Below are 22,238 nucleotides of genomic sequence, written 5' to 3'. Positions count from 1 at the left end.
GTTTGGCGCCACAGCTACATGTGCTGCGGAGATGTGACAGTCACAGCACATGCATGGAGAACCTGTGTGCTGTGACTGTGACACAGCCGCGGCACATGCAGCTGCAACTCGGAACAGCTGATTATCAGGAGCTCTCTGGGTTGCAGGGTTCCCGATGAAGCTTCTTCGGTAGGTGCTATTGCAGCGCCCCAGAGTCCTGGTCATTGCAGTACTGATGCTCTGCCGCTAAGGGGGGCTATGGTACGTCTGATGGCACTGAAGGAGTTCACCTGACCAGGTATCACAGACACCAATACACTTCACAGTCTGGCCACCAGGGGGAGCTAAGGGTACTATGTATTAGGCCACTCCTCACAATCTGGTAAAACTGGGGGTTGGATAGGAAGTTAGACAGAAGCTGACTGGGAATCGAACAGGCAACATCCTGTGGCAGAGGGTGTTGCGGGGAGAGACTCAGGGGGGTCCCTGTCAGGGGTGGGATCCTGACAGAGGCCTAGCGAACAGAGAGAACGTTACGGGACCACGCCTGCACTAGATAGCAGCGGTGCCCTAAGAAAGGACAAGAAGCGAGGTATATTGTGCTGAGTGAGAAACGAGATCAACGCAACAAGGAGAAATACCAGTAGGAGTCGTGCTGTAAGACGAGGCAACATCCTATTGAGGCGCGTAGCCGGTGGCCGGAACGCCGAGGAGGTACTAGGCTCCAAGCAGTACTTCAAACCTATGGCAGGACAGTCAGCTATAGGCGGGCTGTCTCACACCAATCACCTACGAAGACATAGGGGGCAACCAGTGGAGAGGGGCGACACTAGGGTCCCGGAAGAGCTCCGAGCCTACCCATCATACGGGTGCGTCCTAGCCATATCATCTGGGGGACGAAGAAGAACATCAGAATCGAGTTGTGAGGGAACACGAGAAACAGACACAACAGTTGTGGGGACTATCCCGTGAGCACAGCAGGGGAGGACCGCAACACACAAGCGCTAGAAGGTAGGCACAGATTTCCACCTGCAAAGGGAACTCTGGAGGTGCCATCGGACCGGCCGGACTTGCGCAGCCTGGTTAACCGTATTCCGGACTAAGGATCCTGAAGCCTTCAGTAAAGAGGTAAAGAGACTGCAACCTGGTGTCCTCGTTATTTACTGTGACCAGCACTGCACCGCACTACCACCACCATCCACACCTTTCATTGGGCGCCCCTCAGCAGGGTCACGGACCGGGTCTAGCCACCGTGACAACCCCAGAGCAGAGACCCAGAGGCCCGGTACCGGGTACCCCTCGGCCCTGCGGCAGTGGGGGCGCTACAACTTGGCGTCATGAACAGGATCTACTTAAGCCTGAAGAATCAGGTCATGTGTGCCTTGGAAATGTGATTTGTTGTGCTTGGACTGTGACTTATTGCATGGACTGTGTATTGCCACTTGCCGCCAAAAGTTCCCGACAAAACCCGTCGCCATTACAGCGCTGAGGAGAGCGCAGGAGAAGAAGAGGGGCGTGGAGTAGGCGTGGACAAGCTGAAGAGCGCGAAAGACAATGGCCGCCCAGTCTAAATATTTCTGCACCGTGAGGACGTGTCCGTCAGCAGCCGAGATCCGCCTCCTGATTCTCAATGGTGGGCGGAGACAGAGAAAACGAAACCGCCCACGAAGGAGAGAGCGGGAAAAGGACCAGGAAGCGACCCATGTGGAGGACGCCATGACGAGTCGCTCAGACCAGGAATGCGGGGTTGAGGCCGAAGGCTCCCCCAGCCACCCGGATGAGCCCAGCAGCCAGTTCTCCGCGATAGGGGCCGGCCTCCTGCAAATGGAGATGGAGGGCCTGATCGAACAACTCCTTCAGCTGCGGACGGAGGCGCCAGCGGGGAACCTTCTAATGTCGGACCTTGCGTTGCTGCCTGGACCCCAGCCGACGCTCCCACTGACCATACCGCCAGCGGAGCCGATCGAGGAGGAGGAGCATGCACCGACTGGTGAGTCCGCCGACCCTGTCCCGCTGGCTGAGGGTCTGTTGATAGGCCCCGTCGCGGAACCCCCTCTCCCTGGGACCCATAGACTCCAGCGCTTGCTACTGTGGGAGGAGAAGGAAAAGGTGTACCAGGCTGGGCTGGAGGCCTACCACCAAAGGGACTTGGCGGTCAAGGACCGGGCCGCAAGGACCCCACCGCTCACCAGGCCCTGCGCAGGCAGGGCACCGTCGTCGCCTTCAAGCTCTGCGGAGGCTGGGGCTTTATAAAAGAGCCGGGCCTGTACGCCGAAGTTTTTGTCAACCGGAGGGGTGTGGAGTCTCATCTCAGGGAAGGCCATCCAGACCGGGATCTCTACCCGGGGGACGACGTCGCTTACACTCGGCACTTTGGGGAGAAGGGGTGGTTCACCCTGAATGTTCATAAGAAGCGAAACCCCATGACACCCCCGACTCAGGTGCCGGTGAAGCTGTTTCCCGTAGCAAAGGTGCCCCCTTGTGGTCAGCCCGAAATCATCACCAAGACCACCGTGGCCACTCCAACGTGCACCATTATCAGAACCACGACCTGCAGCATCGTCACCTCAACCACCGTTGTGGCCAAGGAGGCGCCTCCTCAGGTAGTCAGTGCCTCTGCTGCCCCAGGACTGAAGACAGTGGGTACACAGACACCCAGATGGGATAACACTCCCCCTTTCGCAGTACCAGGCGGCGGGCAATATCCAGTGGGGTTGCCTCCGCCGGTGCTGCCTCCTGAGTGGTTCAAGTAAATGTTCTAATCTTCCGAACAATGTAAAAAGTTAACTGTTTGTCCTCTTGCTGCTATAACCCGATCAGGGTTAACTCTTAAAGGGATCCCTTTGTTTACCCGGGATCCCTTCTTCTGCTTTTTGTTTTGTTTCCTGTTTTATCATTATTGAAAGAACTGCTGGATCATGAACACTGCATGATTACAAACTCCTTGTAAATAGTTTGCACCTTCTTAAAGGTGCCCTCTACTGGTTTTATAAAAGAAAGGACTCTTTGCGAAGAAACTGTTCCTGGAAGCAGTACTGGAGTCCTTGCTGCGTACGGACTTGCAGCTTGAGAAGTTGCACTACCTCATAGAGACTTGGTTCGTTCTTAAAGGGAACGTTCACCCATAGCACTTAAAGTATAATGATGCCTTAAGAGAAATAGTGATAATGCTTACATGTAAAGTTATATGTAGTCAGACAGTTGATAGTAAGAAATGTTTAGTGATGTTGCTAGAAGAATGAGGACAGGAAGTGAACCCGTACGGGGTTAGTCGGTGAGTCATCCTAGGAGCCATACAGAGATGGCTCAGTGATTCTGAACTGAGAGATGGAAGATAAGTTCTATACTGTGTATAGTAGCAGAAAGGCAGTAGGCCCGGGCTGAAAGGGGCGGTCCTGTAATAGAACAAGAGGCAGTAGGCCTGGGGCAGGTAGACAGGCGGTCCTGCAGATGCAAAGATGGAAAATGAAGAAAAAGTTGATTAGCCTTATAATGTTTTATAGGAAGGTCTTTAGTGGATTCAGCGTGTACGTCCTTAAAGGCAATGTTAAATTATTGTTCAGAAATTTGCACTAAGTAGAATACCCGGTTGGGTAAGAAAAGTTATTTATAGTACGTTAATTAAAGTATTTAACCATGTTTGTAACGTTCAAGTGTCCTCACCTCCCATAAAGGGAAGCTCTGTTCCAAATTTGCTTATTGTTATCGCATTTCAAAATTGTATGTCTTTTTGCTGACATGTATTGTTGTTTTCTTCCCAGTCCAGGAGTACTGGATTTAACCGGGGGGAGTGCAGCGCCCCAGAGTCCTGGTCGTTGCAGTACTGATGCTCTGCCGCTAAGGGGGGCTATGGTACGTCTGATGGCACTGAAGGAGTTCACCTGACCAGGTATCACAGACACCAATACACTTCACAGTCTGGCCACCAGGGGGAGCTAAGGGTACTATGTATTAGGCCACTCCTCACAATCTGGTAAAACTGGGGGTTGGATAGGAAGTTAGACAGAAGCTGACTGGGAATCGAACAGGCAACATCCTGTGGCAGAGGGTGTTGCGGGGAGAGACTCAGGGGGGTCCCTGTCAGGGGTGGGATCCTGACAGAGGCCTAGCGAACAGAGAGAACGTTACGGGACCACGCCTGCACTAGATAGCGGCGGTGCCCTAAGAAAGGACAAGAAGCGAGGTATATTGTGCTGAGTGAGAAACGAGATCAATGCAACAAGGAGAAATACCAGTAGGAGTCGTGCTGTAAGACGAGGCAACATCCTATTGAGGCGTGTAGCCGGTGGCCGGAACGCCGAGGAGGTACTAGGCTCCAAGCAGTACTCAAACCTACGGCAGGACAGTCAGCTATAGGCGGGCTGTCTCACACCAATCACCTACGAAGACATAGGGGGCAACCAGTGGAGAGGGGCGACACTAGGGTCCCGGAAGAGCTCCGAGCCTACCCGTCATACGGGTGCGTCCTAGCCATATCATCTGGGGGACGAAGAAGAACATCAGAATCGAGTTGTGAGGGAACATGAGAAACAGACACAACAGTTGTGGGGACTATCCCGTGAGCACAGCAGGGGAGGACCGCAACACACAAGCGCTAAAAGGTAGGCACAGATTTCCACCTGCAAAGGGAACTCTGGAGGTGCCATCGGACCGGCCGGACTTGCGCAGCCTGGTTAACCGTATTCCGGACTAAGGATCCTGAAGCCTTCAGTAAAGAGGTAAAGAGACTGCAACCCGGTGTCCTCGTTATTTACTGTGACCAGCACTGCACCGCACTACCACCACCATCCACACCTTTCATTGGGCGCCCCTCAGCAGGGTCACGGACCGGGTCTAGCCACCGTGACAACCCCAGAGCAGAGACCCAGAGGCCCGATACCGGGTACCCCTCGGCCCTGCGGCAGTGGGGGCGCTACACTATAGCTTGCCGAATAAGGAGGGAGCTGACAATGTTCGCTCATCTCTAAATATAAATAGACAACAGTCTCTTCAGAGATGAGGAGGACAGGGACTCTAGTGCCACATATATATGTGTTATCCATAGCAACCAATCATACCTGAACTTTCATTTTACCACAGCAGTGTATTAAATGAATAAGGCCGAGCATATCCTTTTCTTCCAGAGGAGTAGTATTGTGTGGGCGACTGTCTCAAACATGCCTATTATATTTAATATAAAACTGCGATAATCGGGACCTATGTACACACAGGCTCAGTCACAGAAATATGCCACTCTTTTACTAATGAATCTACATATCTTCCCACATCAACAAAAGTAGTATACATCATTTGATGTGAAAATTGTATATCACAGGATCCCTGACAAAAAAAATAGACATCCACGTGTTCATTGTTGTAGACATCAGGAGAGGATTATGAGAAGCATGAGGAAATCGTTCCAAAAATTATCCAAGTAGGCGCTCGTGAGCGGAGCGAGTTGTTAAAATGTACTGAAATTGCTTCACCTGAAGTCATTCTGAGTGTGAGAGAGGTATAAACACAAGATGGTGGTGCTGAATATGAACCTGTTGTAATACGTAATGCCAGATGAAGTGTGACTCCGTCGAACTTAGTGTGTTAATTCACAAATCAATAGGCACTGGCACCTAGTGATGAGCAAACGTGCTCGTATAAGGTATTACCCGAACATTCTTGAGTCCTAACCGAGTGTCTTAGGCGTGCTTGAATAATACAGTTAGGTCCATATATATTTGGACAGAGACAGCATTTTTCTAATTTTGGTTATAGACATTACCACAATGAATTTTAAACAAAACAATTCAGATGCAGTTGAAGTTCAGACTTTCATCTTTCATTTGAGGGTATCCACATTAAAATTGGATGAAGGGTTTAGGAGTTTCAGCTCCTTAACATGTGCCACCCTGTTTTTAAAGGGACCAAAAGTAATTGGACAATTGACTCCAAGGCTATTTCATGGACAGGTATGGGCAATCCCTTCGTTATGTCATTCTCAATTAAGCAGATAAAAGGCCTGGAGTTGATTTTAGGTGTGGTGCTTGCATTTGGAAGGTTTTGCTGTGAAGTAAACATGCGGTCAAAGGAGCTCTCCATGTAGGTGAAACAAGCCATCCTAAAGCTGCGAAAACAGAAAAAACCCATCCGAGAAATTGCTACAATATTAGGAGCGGCAAAATCTACAGTTTGGTACATCCTGAGAAGGAAAGAAAGCACTGGTGAACTCATCAATGCAAAAAGACCTGGGCGCCCACGGAAGACAACAGTGGTGGATGATCGCAGAATAATCTCCATGGTGAAGAGAAACCCCTTCACAGCAGCCAACCAAGTGACCAACACTCTCCAGGAGGTCGGCGTATCAATATCCAAATCTACCATAAAGAGAAGACTGCATGAAAGTAACTACAGAGGGTTCACTGCACGGTGCAAGCCACTCATAAGCATCAGGAATAAGAAGGCGAGACTGCACTTTGCTAAAAAAAAATAAAAAAAAGCCAACACAGTTCTGGAAGAACATTCTTTTGACAGATGAACCCAAGATCAACCTCTACCAGAATGATTGAAAGAGAAAAGTATGGTGATGGCGTGGTACAGCTCATGATCCAGAGCATACCACATCATCAGTAAAACACGGTGGAGGCAGTGTGATGGCTTGGGCATGCATGGCTGCCAGTGGCACTGGGTCACTAGTGGTTATTGATGATGTGACACAGGACAGAAGCAGCCAAATGAATTCTGAGGTATTCAGACCCACACTGTGTGCTCAGATCCAGCCAAATGCAGCAAAACTGATTGGTCGTCGTTTCATACTACAGATGGACAATGACCCAAAACATAAAGCCAAAGCAACCCAGGAGTTTATTAAAGCAAAGAAGTGGAATATTCTTGAATGGCCAAGTCAGTCACCTGATCTCAACCCAATTAAGCAGCATTTCACTTGTTAAAGACTAAACTTCAGACAGAAAGGCCCATAAACAAACAGCAACTGAAAACCACCGCAGTGAAGGCCTGGCAGAGCATCATAAAGGAGGAAACACAGCGTCTGGTGATGCCCATGAGTTCAAGACTTCAGGCAGTCATTGCCAACAAAGGGTTTTCAACCAAGTACTAAAAATTAACATTTTATTTAAAATTATTGAATCTGTCCAATTACTTTTGGTCCCTTTTAAAACAGGGTGGCACATGATATGGAGCTGAAACTCCCAAACCCTTCATCCAATTTTAATGCGGATACCCTCAAATGAAAGCTGAAAGTCTGAACTTCAACTGCATCTGAATTGTTTTGTTTAAAATTCATTGTGGTAATGTCTATAATCAAAATTAGAAAAATTTTGTCTGTGTCCAAATATATACGGACCTAACTGTATGTTCAATTCCCTGCACCTAAATGTCTTGTGGCTGTTTGACAGCCGCAACACAAGCAGGGGTAGCCTAACAAACAGTCAATTCCTGCATGTGTTGCTGCTGTTGAATAACCGCAAGACATGCAGTCACGGGAACTCAAACATATTTTTTCAGGTGGCGAAGACACTTGGTTAGCACCCTAGCATGCTCCAATAACACATTATCCAATCATGTTCACTCATCTCTACTGGCAACTAGAAAGGTGACACAGGCTGCGTCAACAGCCACTCCATGATCCAAAAATCATCACTTGGCATGTTGCTATGCATGGTTCTCTTTTTATGTGACCCACCCTGTATATAGGTATCTGAAACTGAAGATATGCTGTGCAAATGTGCCGAGACTGGACCATACTGAGCTACAATTATGTACTTTAAATAGCACTTTAAAAGAGTGCAGCTTTCATTTTACCAGAGCTATTTAACTTCTTCCCGCACCCTGAGGGGAAGTACGTCATACATAGTGCAGGTGTATGAAGGGATAGATTGAGTCCGCCGCTCCATACCGGGCAGGTGAAAGCTGGGTTATACATCCCGTCGTAGCAGCAACTGGGGCTGGTTAACCATTTAGATTCCGAAGTCAAACATTGACAATTAAATTTAAATTGTTGTTTATTGCCTGTGCAACTTGTATTTTAAAAATTATTTTCAAAATATTAAATAAATATATTGAAAAAGCAAATGTTTTAATGCAAGAGAAAAAAAATAAAAAAAGTTAAAACTATTTATACCTAGTATTGCTGCATTCCAAAAATTCAGATCTATAAAAATATCCAATTTATTAACATATTCGGATTAAAAAAATATGAAACACCAGAATTGCTGATATTTAATGTTGGCACCGCCACCAAAAAATGCAATGAAAAGCTATCAAGACACTGTATGCACCGCAAAATGGTACCAATAAAAAGCACGGCTTACCGTGCAAATAAACAGTTTTTCCATAGCTCCATCACCAGCAAAATGATGTCTTGGACCTCAGAAAAAGGCAACACAATATTATTTTTCTGTCTTTATTCATTTTTTTTACAAAGTTATGAATGCCTTAATCCACTAAAATGTAAAAGAAACTACACGTTTGGTATTGCTGTAATCATACTGACCTGGGGAATTATGTTGTTCGGTAATTTTCTTCTATATACAGTATATATTTTTAAATCTATATAGTTTCACTATTTCACTCCAATTGGAATTTTTTTCACATTGTCTTAATACGATATGGTATCATTCAAAAGTGCAATTCATCTTGCAGACAACAAGTCCTCAAATGGCTATTGATGGAAAAATAAAAAAAGGGGTCTTTGAAAAAAAAGAAAGTAAATGAAAGAGCAAAAAAGGCGGACTCCTATAGGCTTTGAAAAAATACATTAGCTCTCACTAGTTGCTAAGAGAAACTAAGGGCTCTTTCACACGTCAGTGTCTCCGGTAAGTGTGGTGACAGTTTTCACACGTACTGGAGTCACTAACACACATAGATCCATTCAAGTGAATGGGTCTGTGCACATGTCAGTGTGTTTCCAAGGACCATGTGTCCATGTGACCCACACGTAGACATGTCTGTCTTTTACCATCAGCACGGACCGCAAAATGTCCTGCACACATGCACTTGGATGACACGCAGTGGCAATAGGGAAGAAGCGCTACAGTAAGCGCTGTTCCCCGGGGCCAGGTGCTGAAGACGGCTCTTATAATTCTCCCCTGCTCTGCCGGCGATCAGTGTGAGCAGGGGAGAATGATGAGAGTTGTATTCAAGAGATAACAATGACAGCAGGCGGCGGCTGAAGGGACTATTACTCACATCGGCCTACACTTGCTGCCGATAATAACAGTGAAAGCAGGAGCAGCTGATGAGAGTATTCATCACCTGCTGCCTGCGTTGTAAATAATAAACAAATAAATGAAAAAATATGGCATGGGTTCCCCTCTATTTTCTATAACCAGCCAGGCAAAACTCACAACTGGAGGCTGCAATCCTCAGCTGTCAGCTTCAGCAAGGCTGGTTATTAAGAATAGAGGGGTCCCCACGCTGGTTTTTTAATTATTAAAATAAATCATTAAAACAAAAACAGCATGGGGTTCCCCCCATTTTTGACAACCAGCCTTGATAAAGCTGACAGCTGGGGGATGGTATTCTCAGGCTAGTATGGGGCCATTGATATACCCCCCCCAGAATAAAAATAGCAGCCCGCAGCTGCCCAGAAAAGTCACATCTATTAGATGAGCCAATTCTGGCCCTTTGTCTGACTCTTCCCACTTGCCCTGTAGCGGTAGAAAGTGGGTTTCATATTTGTGGGGTTGATGTCACCTTTGTATTGTCAGGTGACATCAAGCCCACGGCTTAGTAATGAAGAGGTGTCTATAAGATACCTATCCATTACTAACCCTATAGTTATATGGTAAATACACAGCCAGAATAAAGTCCTTTATTAGAAATAAAACAAAACAGTTTTCCATTTTTATGAAAATAACAAACACAATTATACTCACCTAACTCCTAATTACACTGAAACCCTCGTCTCCTGCAATAAACCAAAAATTAAAAAGCAACAATATACCTCACCTCTCTATCCTACGCCATAATCCATGCCTGGGGATTAATAGTTTTCAACCTGGACGGTGCCAAGATGTGACCGTCCAGGCTGAAAACCACTGGTGAATGAGCTGCTGCGAGTGCAGCATCATTGACCAGCGGTGACATCATTGTGGTTACCGCTGGTCAGTGAGGCTGCGTTCCAAAAATGGAGGGGAGCCATGCCTTTTTTTAATTATTTAGTTAAATAATTAAAAAAGCCGTGTTGGGACCCCTCTATTCTTGATAAACAGCCTTGCTGAAGTTGACAGCTGAGGGTTGCAGCCCAGAGCTGTGAGTTTTGCCTGGCTGATTATAGAAAATATAGGTGATCCGATGTCAGGTTTTTCATTTATTTATTTATAGCGCAAGCGGTGGCTGGTGAATACTCCCATCAGCCGCAACTGCTGTCACTGTTATTAGCGGCAGCAGGTGTAGGTTGATTCCATCGGCCTGAATACAACTCTCATCATTCTCCCCCGCTCGCGCAGATCGCAGGCAGAGCAGGGGAGAATAATGAGAGCTGTCTTCAGCACCCGACGCCGGGGAACAGCGCTTACTGTAGTGCTTCTTCCCTGTGCTGATGCGACACATGGGCGGCACACGGTTGCCACACGTGTGCCACAAGTGTTAAACACACGGACACACGGACACTGACATCTCCAGTACAAGAAATATCAGGAAGTGTGAAACTGGCTGACAGCTTTTCTGTTAGTTTTGATGAATGATAATGTACAGTAATATGGGAGAAGTGAATAACTACGTAGATGGGAATTACAGAATCTGGGGACTGGGGAGACTAGATCAAAAGCAGTATCCACTTTAGTGTATTACTGGGTGATCAGCTAGTTCTGCCATAAGTTTAGTGAGTGAACATCCAGGGTTTGCTGTTACATGTTACATGCTGTTATATATCATTGTTGTGTTTTCCCAAATGTTACTTGACTGTATTGATCTTTGAGGGATGGTGCAGGCTCCATATATCTGTGTATGCTGACTTACAAAGCATTTACTATCCTCGGGGACATGCCCTAGTGAGACACTGTTATTTTGTAAACTCAGATTTTCTACTTTGATAGGAAACACTGATGAAAACAGAGCAGTCAAACATCTGCAGTTTTCAGGAGGTGGCTGTCAAATTTCAGCCTGCAGGGGAGCAAACACACAGCGCTGGCCCATCCTTAGTCTATTTACGACTGACATTAAAAGACACTGACTGGTGGTGCTTTCATGTTATTTATTATGCTTTGCTTATACTGTATAGCACCATTATATTCCACAGCACTTTACAGACATTATCACCACTGTCCCCATTGGGGCTCACAATCTAAATTCCCTATCAGTATCTCTTGGAGTGTGGGAGTAAAGCGGAGAACCCGGAGGAAACCCACGCAAACACGGGGAGAACATACAAACTCCTTGCAGATGTTGTCCTTGGTGGGATTTGAACCCAAGACATGTTGAGATCAAACATGTATGTACTATACCAGATGTACAATTTAGCTGCAAGCAGAATAATCACATAGTGTATAGTCACATGCAAGCTGTGCATACTTGCATGCGTATCCATACTTATAAGTTATAACTAAAAACACTAATACTACGCACACATACCAACTCACTACATACATGCACAGACTCACACATTCTTGCTACATATATAAATGCAGTTGCTATGTAGACATGCTCCTACGTACATACATGTATACATAGGCACGTTATAAACAGATAAGTACAGTATATTCACTGCATACAAAGGTGCTTAGTATCATTTATTCACACATAATGGTGTATTATCTGTTTCAAGCTGGAAGAAGCCAGGTGGGACATTTTGTAAGTGCCGGATCATTTGCAATGGTAAATCTGGCAATCATCAGAAGGTACCTTTAATATTTGCCAATATTCTGGAAAACTTCCAGGGACACTTTTGGTGTAACTCTGTTTATTGCATCTAATCCCTTTTTACCTAAATCTGGACCCAATCCTAATGGTGTAGTTTATGTGGATTGTAGAGAGGCCGCCATCTTCTTAGACTGAACCTCTTAGACAGGAGTCACACTTCAGTACAACACAGCCGAGTGCTATGCGAAAAAAAATCACATAGCACTCGGCCCAGTGTTACTCTATGGGGCAGTTCAGATCTGCGATTATTTTCTTATGCCGAGTCATGAGACAAATGGATTATCATCTTCTCTGTGGAAAGGTGAGGAATATTGTTGGTTATTTTAATTCTCTTGCAGGAGACAATGGCGTCTCTGGAGTGGGCGACATTAAAGGAGTCTGTGTCATTATTCTTTCAATTAAAGGACTTTTTCTGGGTGTGTGTTTTTATCCAATATGACTATGGGGTTAGTAATGGGGGCATCATATAGACACCTCTCCATTACTAACCTCGGGGCTTGATGTCACTTGACAATACAAAGGTGACATCAACCCCCCAACCTTCACACCACTTGCCACAGCTACACAGCAAGTGGGAAGAGCGAGGCTAAGTGGCCAGAATTGGCATATCTTATAGATGCGCCTTATCTAGGGCGGCTGAGAGCTGATGTTTTTAGCCGAGGGGAGGGGGGAATTATCCATGGCTGCTTCCTAGGCTATTAATATCTATCAGCCCCCAGCTGTCTGCCTAGCCTTTGCTGGTTATTAATTATAGGGGGACCCTTCATCATTTTTGGGGGGATCCCCATTTTAATTGCCAGTAAGGGCTAAGTATACAGCTATGAGCTGATATTAATAGCCTGGGAAGATCCATGGTATGACCCCCTTCCCAGTCTATAAACATCATCCCCCAGCTGTTGGCTTTCCCTCTACTGGTTAATAAAAATTTTGCAGGAGCCCACGCCATTTTTTTCTGAAAAATAATCTTTTACTAATTAAATACATGTACAGTAAGCTGCACACTCTGTACTAATTGTATATGTCACTGACATCTGTATATCCATCTATTCTATGTGTATATACTCTATGTAAAACATCTATTCGATGCTGCCTGCTCCTGCTGTGATTTTACTGTATGCAGCTGCTGAATTGCTGGCTTTTATTCTATCTATCTATCTATGGTATCGATCTATTTTATATATATATATATATATATATATATATATATATATATATATATATACATCACTGAGACCTTTATATCTATCTATGCTATGTGCATATATCTATTCTATTTATTCTATGCTACCCTGTCATGCTGTGATTTTACTGTACGCCGCAGATGAATTGCCAGCTTTTCAAAGGAGACTGGTGTGTAAAAATCGGACAGCACTCACTTGGTCCGAGTGCTCTGCGATTTTTCTCTCACACCCATAGGCTTGCATTGGCGAGTCTCGGCCATGTCTCGGTGCCAATCGCAGCATTCTGCGACTTTACACACCTCAAATACGCCTGAGAAAAAAATACTGATGTGAGCTGCCCTTTGGATTAATACTGGGCCGAGTGCTATGAATGTTTTCTCGCATAGTACTCAGCCGTAGTCTACGGTAGTGTGACTCCAGCCTAAAGATCTAAATAGCATTCTTCTTTATAGATATATTGTACTAGTACATAGAAATACATCCCTATATTCCAGTATATCTTTTCATACTTGTATATTATGGATGAAATGAAAGTCAGAAATTTGAAAAATGAAAATACATGCATTTTTATTTTACTTTTTAAATAAATATGACAATTCAATAAATATTATATACCTTCTTGCAGAAAAACAAGACTCAATATATAGTAAAGCTTATGAAAATGAAAAACAGCCAGGCATAATTGATAATAATGGCATCCTCCACATGCTCCTCTAATTCAGGTAGTCTGACAGAGGCTTGTCTTCTGGAGACAAGCTCAATGTGCAGCGTGAGCTCATCTGGCAGAGTGTAAAGCAACCAGGAGATCATTTATATTCTATTTCAAAGGTGCAGCATATCTTACATATCCGGCAGCCCCAGACAGCTGCATGAGAACTGGCCAAGTAGGGACAAATGCTTCCCTTCTGCGTTAAACCACAAGTCCTTAATATTGTTGTAGATATAAGGGTTTGCCCATTTTCGACTTTCCCTTTTTGTTAGAAGGGTCCCCCGATATAATAATGATCATAGAATGTTGTGACCTCTCCATCATAATATCTCTGCAGCACCACCACAAGAAAAAAGACAAATGACATAATTCCCATAGGGCCGTCTGTGTAATGTCTGAATATGCTGAGTCCTCCATAGTTACTGTACATGCTATCCTTTGTAGCCTTTCTCCATTCCGGGTTATTAATCACAAATCGCATCTGTTAGCTCAGAATTTCTATAAGGGCTATTTTGAAAAATGTTTAGTTTTTTTTAAACCAGACTGCTCTTTTATGGAATCAAGACCAATAAACAAACCCAAAAATACATGAGTACAACCTCATGGCCATTTTGTGTGCAATGGACTCCAAACAGCCTTTTGCAGGGGCCTCTGTAGGAAAAAAGAGACTTGCATGGCAGACATTCATGAGAATGGCAGTCTACCTACTTTCACACTAGCGTCGTGCACTGCACATTGCTATGCGACGTTGCAGCGCATCGACGCTAGCGTTGAAAGCGCCGCACAACGGGGGTAGCGGATACAGTTTTACATCGCATCCGCTGCCCCATTGTGAGGTGCGGGGAGGCGGGGGCAGAGTTCCGGCCGCGCATGTGCAGTCGAAAAAGACGCTCACGACGCACAAAAAAACGTTACATGTAACTTTTTTTTGTGCCGACGGTCCGACGCAACCATCGCACGACGGTTGCGACGTGTGGCAATGCGTCGCACTGCGTCGCTAATACACGTCTATGGAGAAAAAACGCATCCTGCAAGCACTTTTGCAGGATGCGTTTTTTCTCCAGAACGACGCATAGCGACGTGCAGTGCACGACGCTAGTGTTTAAGTAGCCTAACACATGGAAGCCTTGAGAGCAGCTTTGTGGCTCATAGAGGGTGTTGTAAACTGAAGATCCTTTTGTGCTATTCACATGCCCTAATAACCTTCATGACAAAACTCGTTCCACAAAGGTGGACAAACTTTAAACCATGCACACGCGTGGGTGTGTGGTTTATTGTAAAAAAAATGTGTGACTTTTTTTTCCTTTTTCCCAGTCCCAGGAAGCAGAAAAATCAGCAGATGACTCAAACAGCGACCTCTCCGAATTAATTAAGAGAAGGTTGGAAAGCGTTGCAAGTACTGGCAGTTCTGCAAGCTCAGGATTCGTAGAAGACAAAAGTTACAGTGACTCAGAGGAAGAAGAAGAAGGTAATTAGAAAAACAAATGATGATATACTGTATGGGTGGGAAGCAGGTAAAGTTCATTTTTTTCCTGGAGGTAAGAAAGTACAGGAAAAGAAGATCTCAGTATGCAAATATTTTGTGTGTGTGTCTAGTATTTCCATAATTGGCGGTGAGCCAGGTTGCATGGTAGTTCTGTTATTACCTCGGTCCTTTTACTATACTAGAGTTTGAGTTAGCATTTGAGCAATAGTATCATGGCCATGGAGCTTGTTTCTTCTCTTTATGTTTTTTAGGACTTTTTCATGCTTTTGGTTTACCTTTCACACAACAAAAATGCAATGATGAAATTGGCACATTGGTGTTTAAAGCTAAAAAAAAATTAGGACCCTCACTGGGGACATTAGTGATGTCAATCTCTGGACAGTACTACAGATTAGGAAATAAACAAGTTCATGCTTTGGGACTATAGCTTCATTGAATGGACGTTTTCTTCGATATTGTTAAGTCTTATTCACATTATTATTACTATTGCCTAACCATTAATGTGTGTTTTATGTGTATTCAACATAGAATCGATTGGGCCTAATCTAAATTGTAGCCATCCTTTATTCACTAAATAATTGTTTCTCATATGGGGTCCCTTAAGCCTCAAGGGTTCTTCCAAACTGTCCCAGGGGTCCCCTGAAATGTAATGATTGTCGTAAGAAGAAGCGAGCAGTTGTGCTGTGCAGGAAGACACTAAGTCAGGGAATGAACTGTGCCATGAAGGCAACGTGATAGACTCCTCCACTCTGGGACCACAGTAGCTGTTACTCCTCGGGGGCACTTTAGTTGACAAAACTATATTTTATATAATTTAAAGGAGCACTCTGAACAAATGTGAGACATTTTTTGTTGCATCCCTAAAACACTGCCTTTGACGGTGGTATATTAGAGATATTCCCTCTTTGATCTTCTTTGAGTCCTAGTACCATGTACAGACTCGTCAGAACCTACAGAACTAAGCATATAGAACATAGCACAATGGACTAGTTTACCTGAAATACTCTAAGTTTATTGCAACTCTTGGAAGTAGTACAATCTGGAATCTTACCCTCGTACCAAAAATGGTTGTACACCCCCTGATCTACATCAAACAACAATTATAATCAATATTATTCTATTAAGAGAAATCTGACTGCTGCCAAGAAAATTGATGCTCTGATGACAGTAACGTGTATGATTCAGCTATTGATGACTTGGCAGAATAGACACTCTATTGCTGGGAATGATTGTGTTGTTGTTGGCAGGGTCTAGAGAACATTTTGCTATAATGATATATTTTCTTATATTCATGTCGGTCGTCATAATGCAATAATAACTAAATCACTGGTTTTATAAGATTTCTATTTTCATCCTTCCAGTAGATCAATACTTAGGCACAGAAGTGCATTCCCGTCCCTTCTATACGGATAAACTACAGATTATTAAAATGGTTCCTCGGTGGTTAACATTATCTCATTGTAAAATGGGAGATCTGGGTTTGAATCTTATTCCAGACCATATCTACTATTTGCATGTTACTCTTATATTTTAGTGGATTTAGGTCCAGGTACTGAAGTTTCCTCCCACAACCTCAAACATACTGACATTAATTGCGTGTCTGATGAAACTGTCACAAGTATATTTGTTTGAGAAAGTCAATTATTATTGTGAATGATACTAAGAGCGAGGATTGATGTGAGTGCCAATAGTATCTGTACAGCACTACAGAATAAGCTGGTGTTATATAAGCAACTGGAAATTAATAATTGATATAACCTTTTTATCAGCAGAGTTTAAGTACGGTAATAGTTATGGCTTCTCTGGAGACACGAGGGTCAGTGGGTGCTCTCGTCTACTGGCCCGGCTGTCTGTAGAAAGACCGCATGAACCAGGGCTCATGCCACTGCATGCATTAATTTCCGGTGGGCAGAATATTACTCAGACAACACAGGTTAAGGGTAAAACAGTGGAGCAATGATTGTTTGAATTACCAATAGACAATAACATATAGAACAGTCCCAGCAAATACACAAGATGGTGCAAATGACAGAATCTCACAATTCCAATGGCTCGCCGGGATTAGAGTATCTCTGACTTTGAGGCTTCTGGGACTGACTAGCCCCACCACTGACAACCCGCTTTTGGCGGGCACCCACAGAGAGGAGGTAGAAACAAGCTTAGGAAGCCGACAGTCTATTGAGGTATGTGGCCAGGTGAACTGATTGTCCAAACCTGGCTTCTCCAAACATCTCCATGGGGCCAGGTGACCGGATGTCCCAACCTGGCTTCTCTGAATGTCTCCATGGGGCTAGGTGATCGGATGGTCCCATCCTGCCCACTCCAAACGTTTCCATGGGGCCAGGTGACCAGATGGTCCCCACCTGGCTTTTCCAAACATCTTCAAGGGTTTAGTCTTGGTCAATGGATCAGATTTGTATTCCTCCAGCTGGGGCCATGGTCCCTTAAGCTGACTTCCTGTAGAGTGTTTCAAATCTTTATTCCTCCAGTTGAAGCCATGGAGTCCTAGCTGCTGTTCTGTAGAGTATTTTTGAAGAAGGATAAAGGTCCTTTTTATACCCACATCTGTCCTTCAAGCCATCATCCATAGATCAGGAGGAAGGTGGGATGAGGTCAACTCTCATTGTTTGAGTATTTAATCAATCTGCATAGATTGTCCTTCACTGTTTACAGGTCAACAAGCTACATGGGTTTATACAATGGGTAATCAACATATTAGCAAACATCGATTGTTCAATGACCATACGTCCCTGTCTTCCAAGGATAGCAGCACAAAAAACTGTAGGTGCTGATATAATAGGTCAAACAGCAGCCATTCAACAATTTAGAAAAATTAATTAAATCTACAACAAGAGTCAACGTTCACACTCATATGAACAATGGCCTATGTCTTTTGACCCATCAAATAAAAATGTCTGGCCTAATTAAAAATAAATGCTGTGTCATCACAGCTTCCATATGCATTATATAGATACAGATGGCCTATGAATGTCTCCTGAATCTCCCCTTACATATGATATTTAGAAGATAAGGATCCTGCATACTGAATTTCACCAACTGTTCCTTTTGATTGTCCTGGAGATACGTCGCTGCCAACTGAGAAAGACCCCGGCTTTCTCATTCTGCCAAACCGAACACTATTGTGTATGAGGGAGTCGGGAGAGATAGCTGTCAAAGGGAATCTGTCAATACGGTTAATCCTCTTAAGCCATCTATATGGACATGTAGGTCATAGGAAGTTGAATAAAATGATACCTTGATATCTGAGATCCGATGTCTTATTCCAGAGAAATCCACGTTTTTCTTAATATGTAAATAGGCTGTTAAGATCTATGGTCTGGACACTGATCTCCGTGAGAATTTATCTCCCGAGATTGTAAATGAAAGGGGGTGTTACCAGTGTTAGACATGTAACGACTGACAGTCTGCTCTTCTGATCTACTTGTCTAATGCTGGTAATGCCTCCTTTCATTTACAATAATCTCTGGAGGCAGATTCTCAGGGAGATAGATAGATAGGTACCACCCATAGATCTTAACAGCTCATTTACAACAACGTGGATTATTCTGGGATAAGACATTGCAGGTCTCAAGGTTTTATAGATAGGTCCTACTGAGAGATTCCTTTAAATTTCAAAGTAAAAGAAAGGCTGATGTTGTAAGCTGTCAGCCACTGTATAAATGGAAGCTTTGTGGTTTCTGTGATGTCTTGTAGTGACATCAGTTACTGGAATCAGTTACTGGAATAGATACACACAATAGTGACATGTTTGTTACAGGCCAGTCTCCGACTCTGATATATATTCCCTTTCTATTCTGTTTTTTATCACTTCTTTTTATTAGACCTCTTTTTGGCTTATGGGGTCATTCCTGTTTGTTTAATAAAAAAAAACAATGAAGTCGGCTTTTGCTTTGAACTACACAAAATGTGGCAGTCACATGCCAACCAGATGACTGCCCGACAAGCCATAGCAGAAAGTGTGCCCTGTTCTGTGAACTTCAAGGGTAAACTAATCAGAGCTTTTTTATTTGTGCTGAAAGGGGTACTCTTGTGCTTTATTAATGAGAACTACAATGTACCTCCATAGCCAAGCCATGTCTGCTGAACTCTATATCCTACAAAAAAAACTAATTTAAGGAAACAATTATAAAAGACATCTTGAGGAAAGACGTTGGTTAGGAAACTGTACTGCTACTACTGACTTTTATGAAAAGATATGTCCCGAACAGCTCTCACTCTTCTTCAGCAGTGATTTACACATTCAACAAAAATGTTGTTGTTTTTTTCAGATCCTGAAGATGTGAGCAAGAGACAGCTAACGATGGAAGATCTGATTTGTTACAGCTTCCAGGTGGCAAAGGGTATGGAATTCCTGGCTTCGAGAAAAGTAAGAATTCCAGAACCGCCCAATCCCACCACATAACCTTTGCTTTCAGGCCAGTCTGCAATCTAATGCATTTTCCCTTACCGCCAATAAGGTTACACTTCATCTTGTTTAGGCTGGGATGTATTATTATTATTTAGAAAATGGAAAATGTAACTAAACATTTTTTTTTCAACCACACTTTGTGAAATTCCATGTAATGTTACAAGAGGCTAAATGTTTTGCAGTTATTTTACAATGCACATTAATGAACTATACAAGTATATAAGTAAGCAGGCAAACTTTTCAGAGCACAAAACCATTTACTAGTACAAAGAAATATTAAAAAGCAACTAAAATATAATTTTTTGTAATACTTTTTCCAAATTTTTAACTTTCCATCATAGACAAATAACTTTGGTTATTTGTCTTCATTCCTATAAAAAATAAAATGGCATGTAAGTGGTTTCCAAACGCCTGCTTTTCCCAAGTCTGTTACCGGCCTTTAGCTGCATTGACATCACAATGTAGTCATTTGGAGGCAAAGCAGTGAAAGGGTCAATCATCAGTTTTGGGAACAAGCAGAGGTTTCAATGCCATTTCTTACAGGAAAAAAGGTCAAATCCCCTAATAGGCTATGGCAGACGGACATATATTCTCTCATCCAAGAGAATCGTGACGATTATGGTAATGGCACGCAGATCAGAGTTTGATCCAAGTGTCAGCATAGTGCGATCTGAGTCTCTTGGATGAGAGAATCATACATACTACACTGTGAGAACGAAAATGGAGAACAGAGCTCAGCATTCTGAGCACTGCTAGATTGCAGCAGAGAAAGCTGTGATTGTATCAAAATGACAGAATGCAGACAGTAAATGACACCTTGCTGGAATCGGGGTCTCTGTCCTTACATTGTGCTGCTCTCAGATTACATAGTAAAAACTGGATGACACATTCTCTTTAACCCGTTAACGTCCAATGACGGACAGAGTCCATCATTGGACGCCTCCCCCTGTTTGGTGCGGGTTCTGGCGATGAGCCCACACCTTTTCCAGCACATGACAGCTGATCTGATCAGCTGACATGTACCTGGAACAGCCGCTCGATTCACCCGCATGTTAAATGTCGCTGTCAAATGCTGACAGAGGCATTTAACATGCGCGCACAGGAAGCCGTGTCATTACCTCCTCCCATCGGCGCACGTGTCCCATGACCGCGGGTCGCCGATGAGTTGGCATGACAACCCAGGGTCAGCAGGAGACCCCTGTGATTGTCATTGCTGGATCGCAATGAGCGCCACCTAGTGGTCGGCGCTTATAGCAAGTGAGCATATCTGCCACATAGAGTAGGACTGCAGCCCTGCTCTATGTAGCAGAGGCGATCGGATGATCGCAGCTTCTAGTCTCCCATGGAGACTATTGAAGCAAGTAAAAAGTAAAAAATAAATATTTTTAAAAATATTTAAAAAATATATAAAAGTTCAAATCACCTCCCTTTTCGCCCCATTCAAAATAAAACAATAAAAAAATCAAATATTCACATATTTGGTATCGCCACGTTCAGAATCACCCTATCTATCAATATATAAGAATAGTTAATCCAATTGGTAAATGGCGTAGTGAGAAAAAAATCGACATGCCAGAATTACGGTTTTTTTGGTCGCTGCAACATTGCAATAAAATGCAATAATGGGCGATCAAAAGATCATATACACAACAAAATGGTATCAATAAAAACGTCAGCTCGGCTGGCAAAAAATAAGCCCTCACCCGACCCGAGATCCCGAAAAATGGAGACGCTACGGGTATTGGAAAATGGCAGCTTTTTGTTATATATAAACTTTGGAATTTTTGTTCACCAATTGGAAAAAAAAAATAGACATGATTGGTGTCTATGAACTCGTAATGACTTGGAGAGTCATAACGGCAGGTAAGTTTTAGCATTTAGTGAACCTAGCAAAAAAGCCAAAGAAAAAGCAAGTGTGGGATTGCATTTTTTTTGCAATTTCACAGCACTTGCAATTTTTTTTTCCATTTTCTATTACACAACATAGTAAAAGCAATGGTATCGTTCAAAAGTACAACTCGTCCCGCAAAAAACAAGCCATCACATGGCCATATTGACAAAAAAATAAAAAAGTTATGGCTCTGGGAAGAAAGGGAGCAAAAAGTGAAAATGCAAAGCCAAAAATACTGCTGGTCGTTAAGGGGTTAAAGGGAGACTGCCAGCCTTTGGCCATGTGCACACGTTCAGTATTTTTCGCGTTTTTTTCGCGTTTTTTCGCTATAAAAACGTGATAAAAACACGAAAAAAACGCTTACATATGCCTCCTATTATTTACAGTGTATTCCGCATTTTTTGTGCAAATGTTGCATTTTTTCCGCGAAAAAATCGCAAAGCAACATGTTCATTAAAAATGCGGAATTGCGGGGATTCCGCACACCTAGGAGTGCATGGATCTGCTTACTTCCCGCACGGGGCTGTGCACACCATGCGGGAAGTAAGCAGATTATATGCAGTTGGTACCCAGGGTGGAGGAGAGGAGACTCTCCTCCACGGACTGGGCACCATATAATTGGTCAAAAAAAAAGAATTAAAATAAAAAATAGTGATATACTCACCTTCGATGGCCCCCGGAGTGTTCCCGCCTCTCACCGCTGCATGCTGCCG

The 22,238-nt window shown here is 43.7% G+C and overlaps 1 protein-coding gene across 1 annotated transcript in view; it reads left to right on the top strand.

Annotated features, from left to right (window-relative positions):
- LOC143805567 (vascular endothelial growth factor receptor kdr-like) overlaps positions 1–22,238 on the top strand; it is a 243,457-nt gene that overhangs the window by 190,651 nt on the left and 30,568 nt on the right. The window contains exons 21-22 of the mRNA XM_077285064.1: positions 15,034–15,187; positions 19,495–19,592. Of these exons, the coding sequence (XP_077141179.1) occupies positions 15,034–15,187; positions 19,495–19,592 (252 nt within the window). The remainder of the gene's footprint in view (positions 1–15,033; positions 15,188–19,494; positions 19,593–22,238) is intronic.

The sequence above is a fragment of the Ranitomeya variabilis genome, chromosome 2 (genome assembly GCF_051348905.1).
Source record: "Ranitomeya variabilis isolate aRanVar5 chromosome 2, aRanVar5.hap1, whole genome shotgun sequence".
NCBI lineage: Eukaryota > Metazoa > Chordata > Amphibia > Anura > Dendrobatidae > Ranitomeya > Ranitomeya variabilis.
Note: the sequence above shows the minus strand (reverse complement) of the source record. Positions and strands in the feature narration are given on the sequence as shown.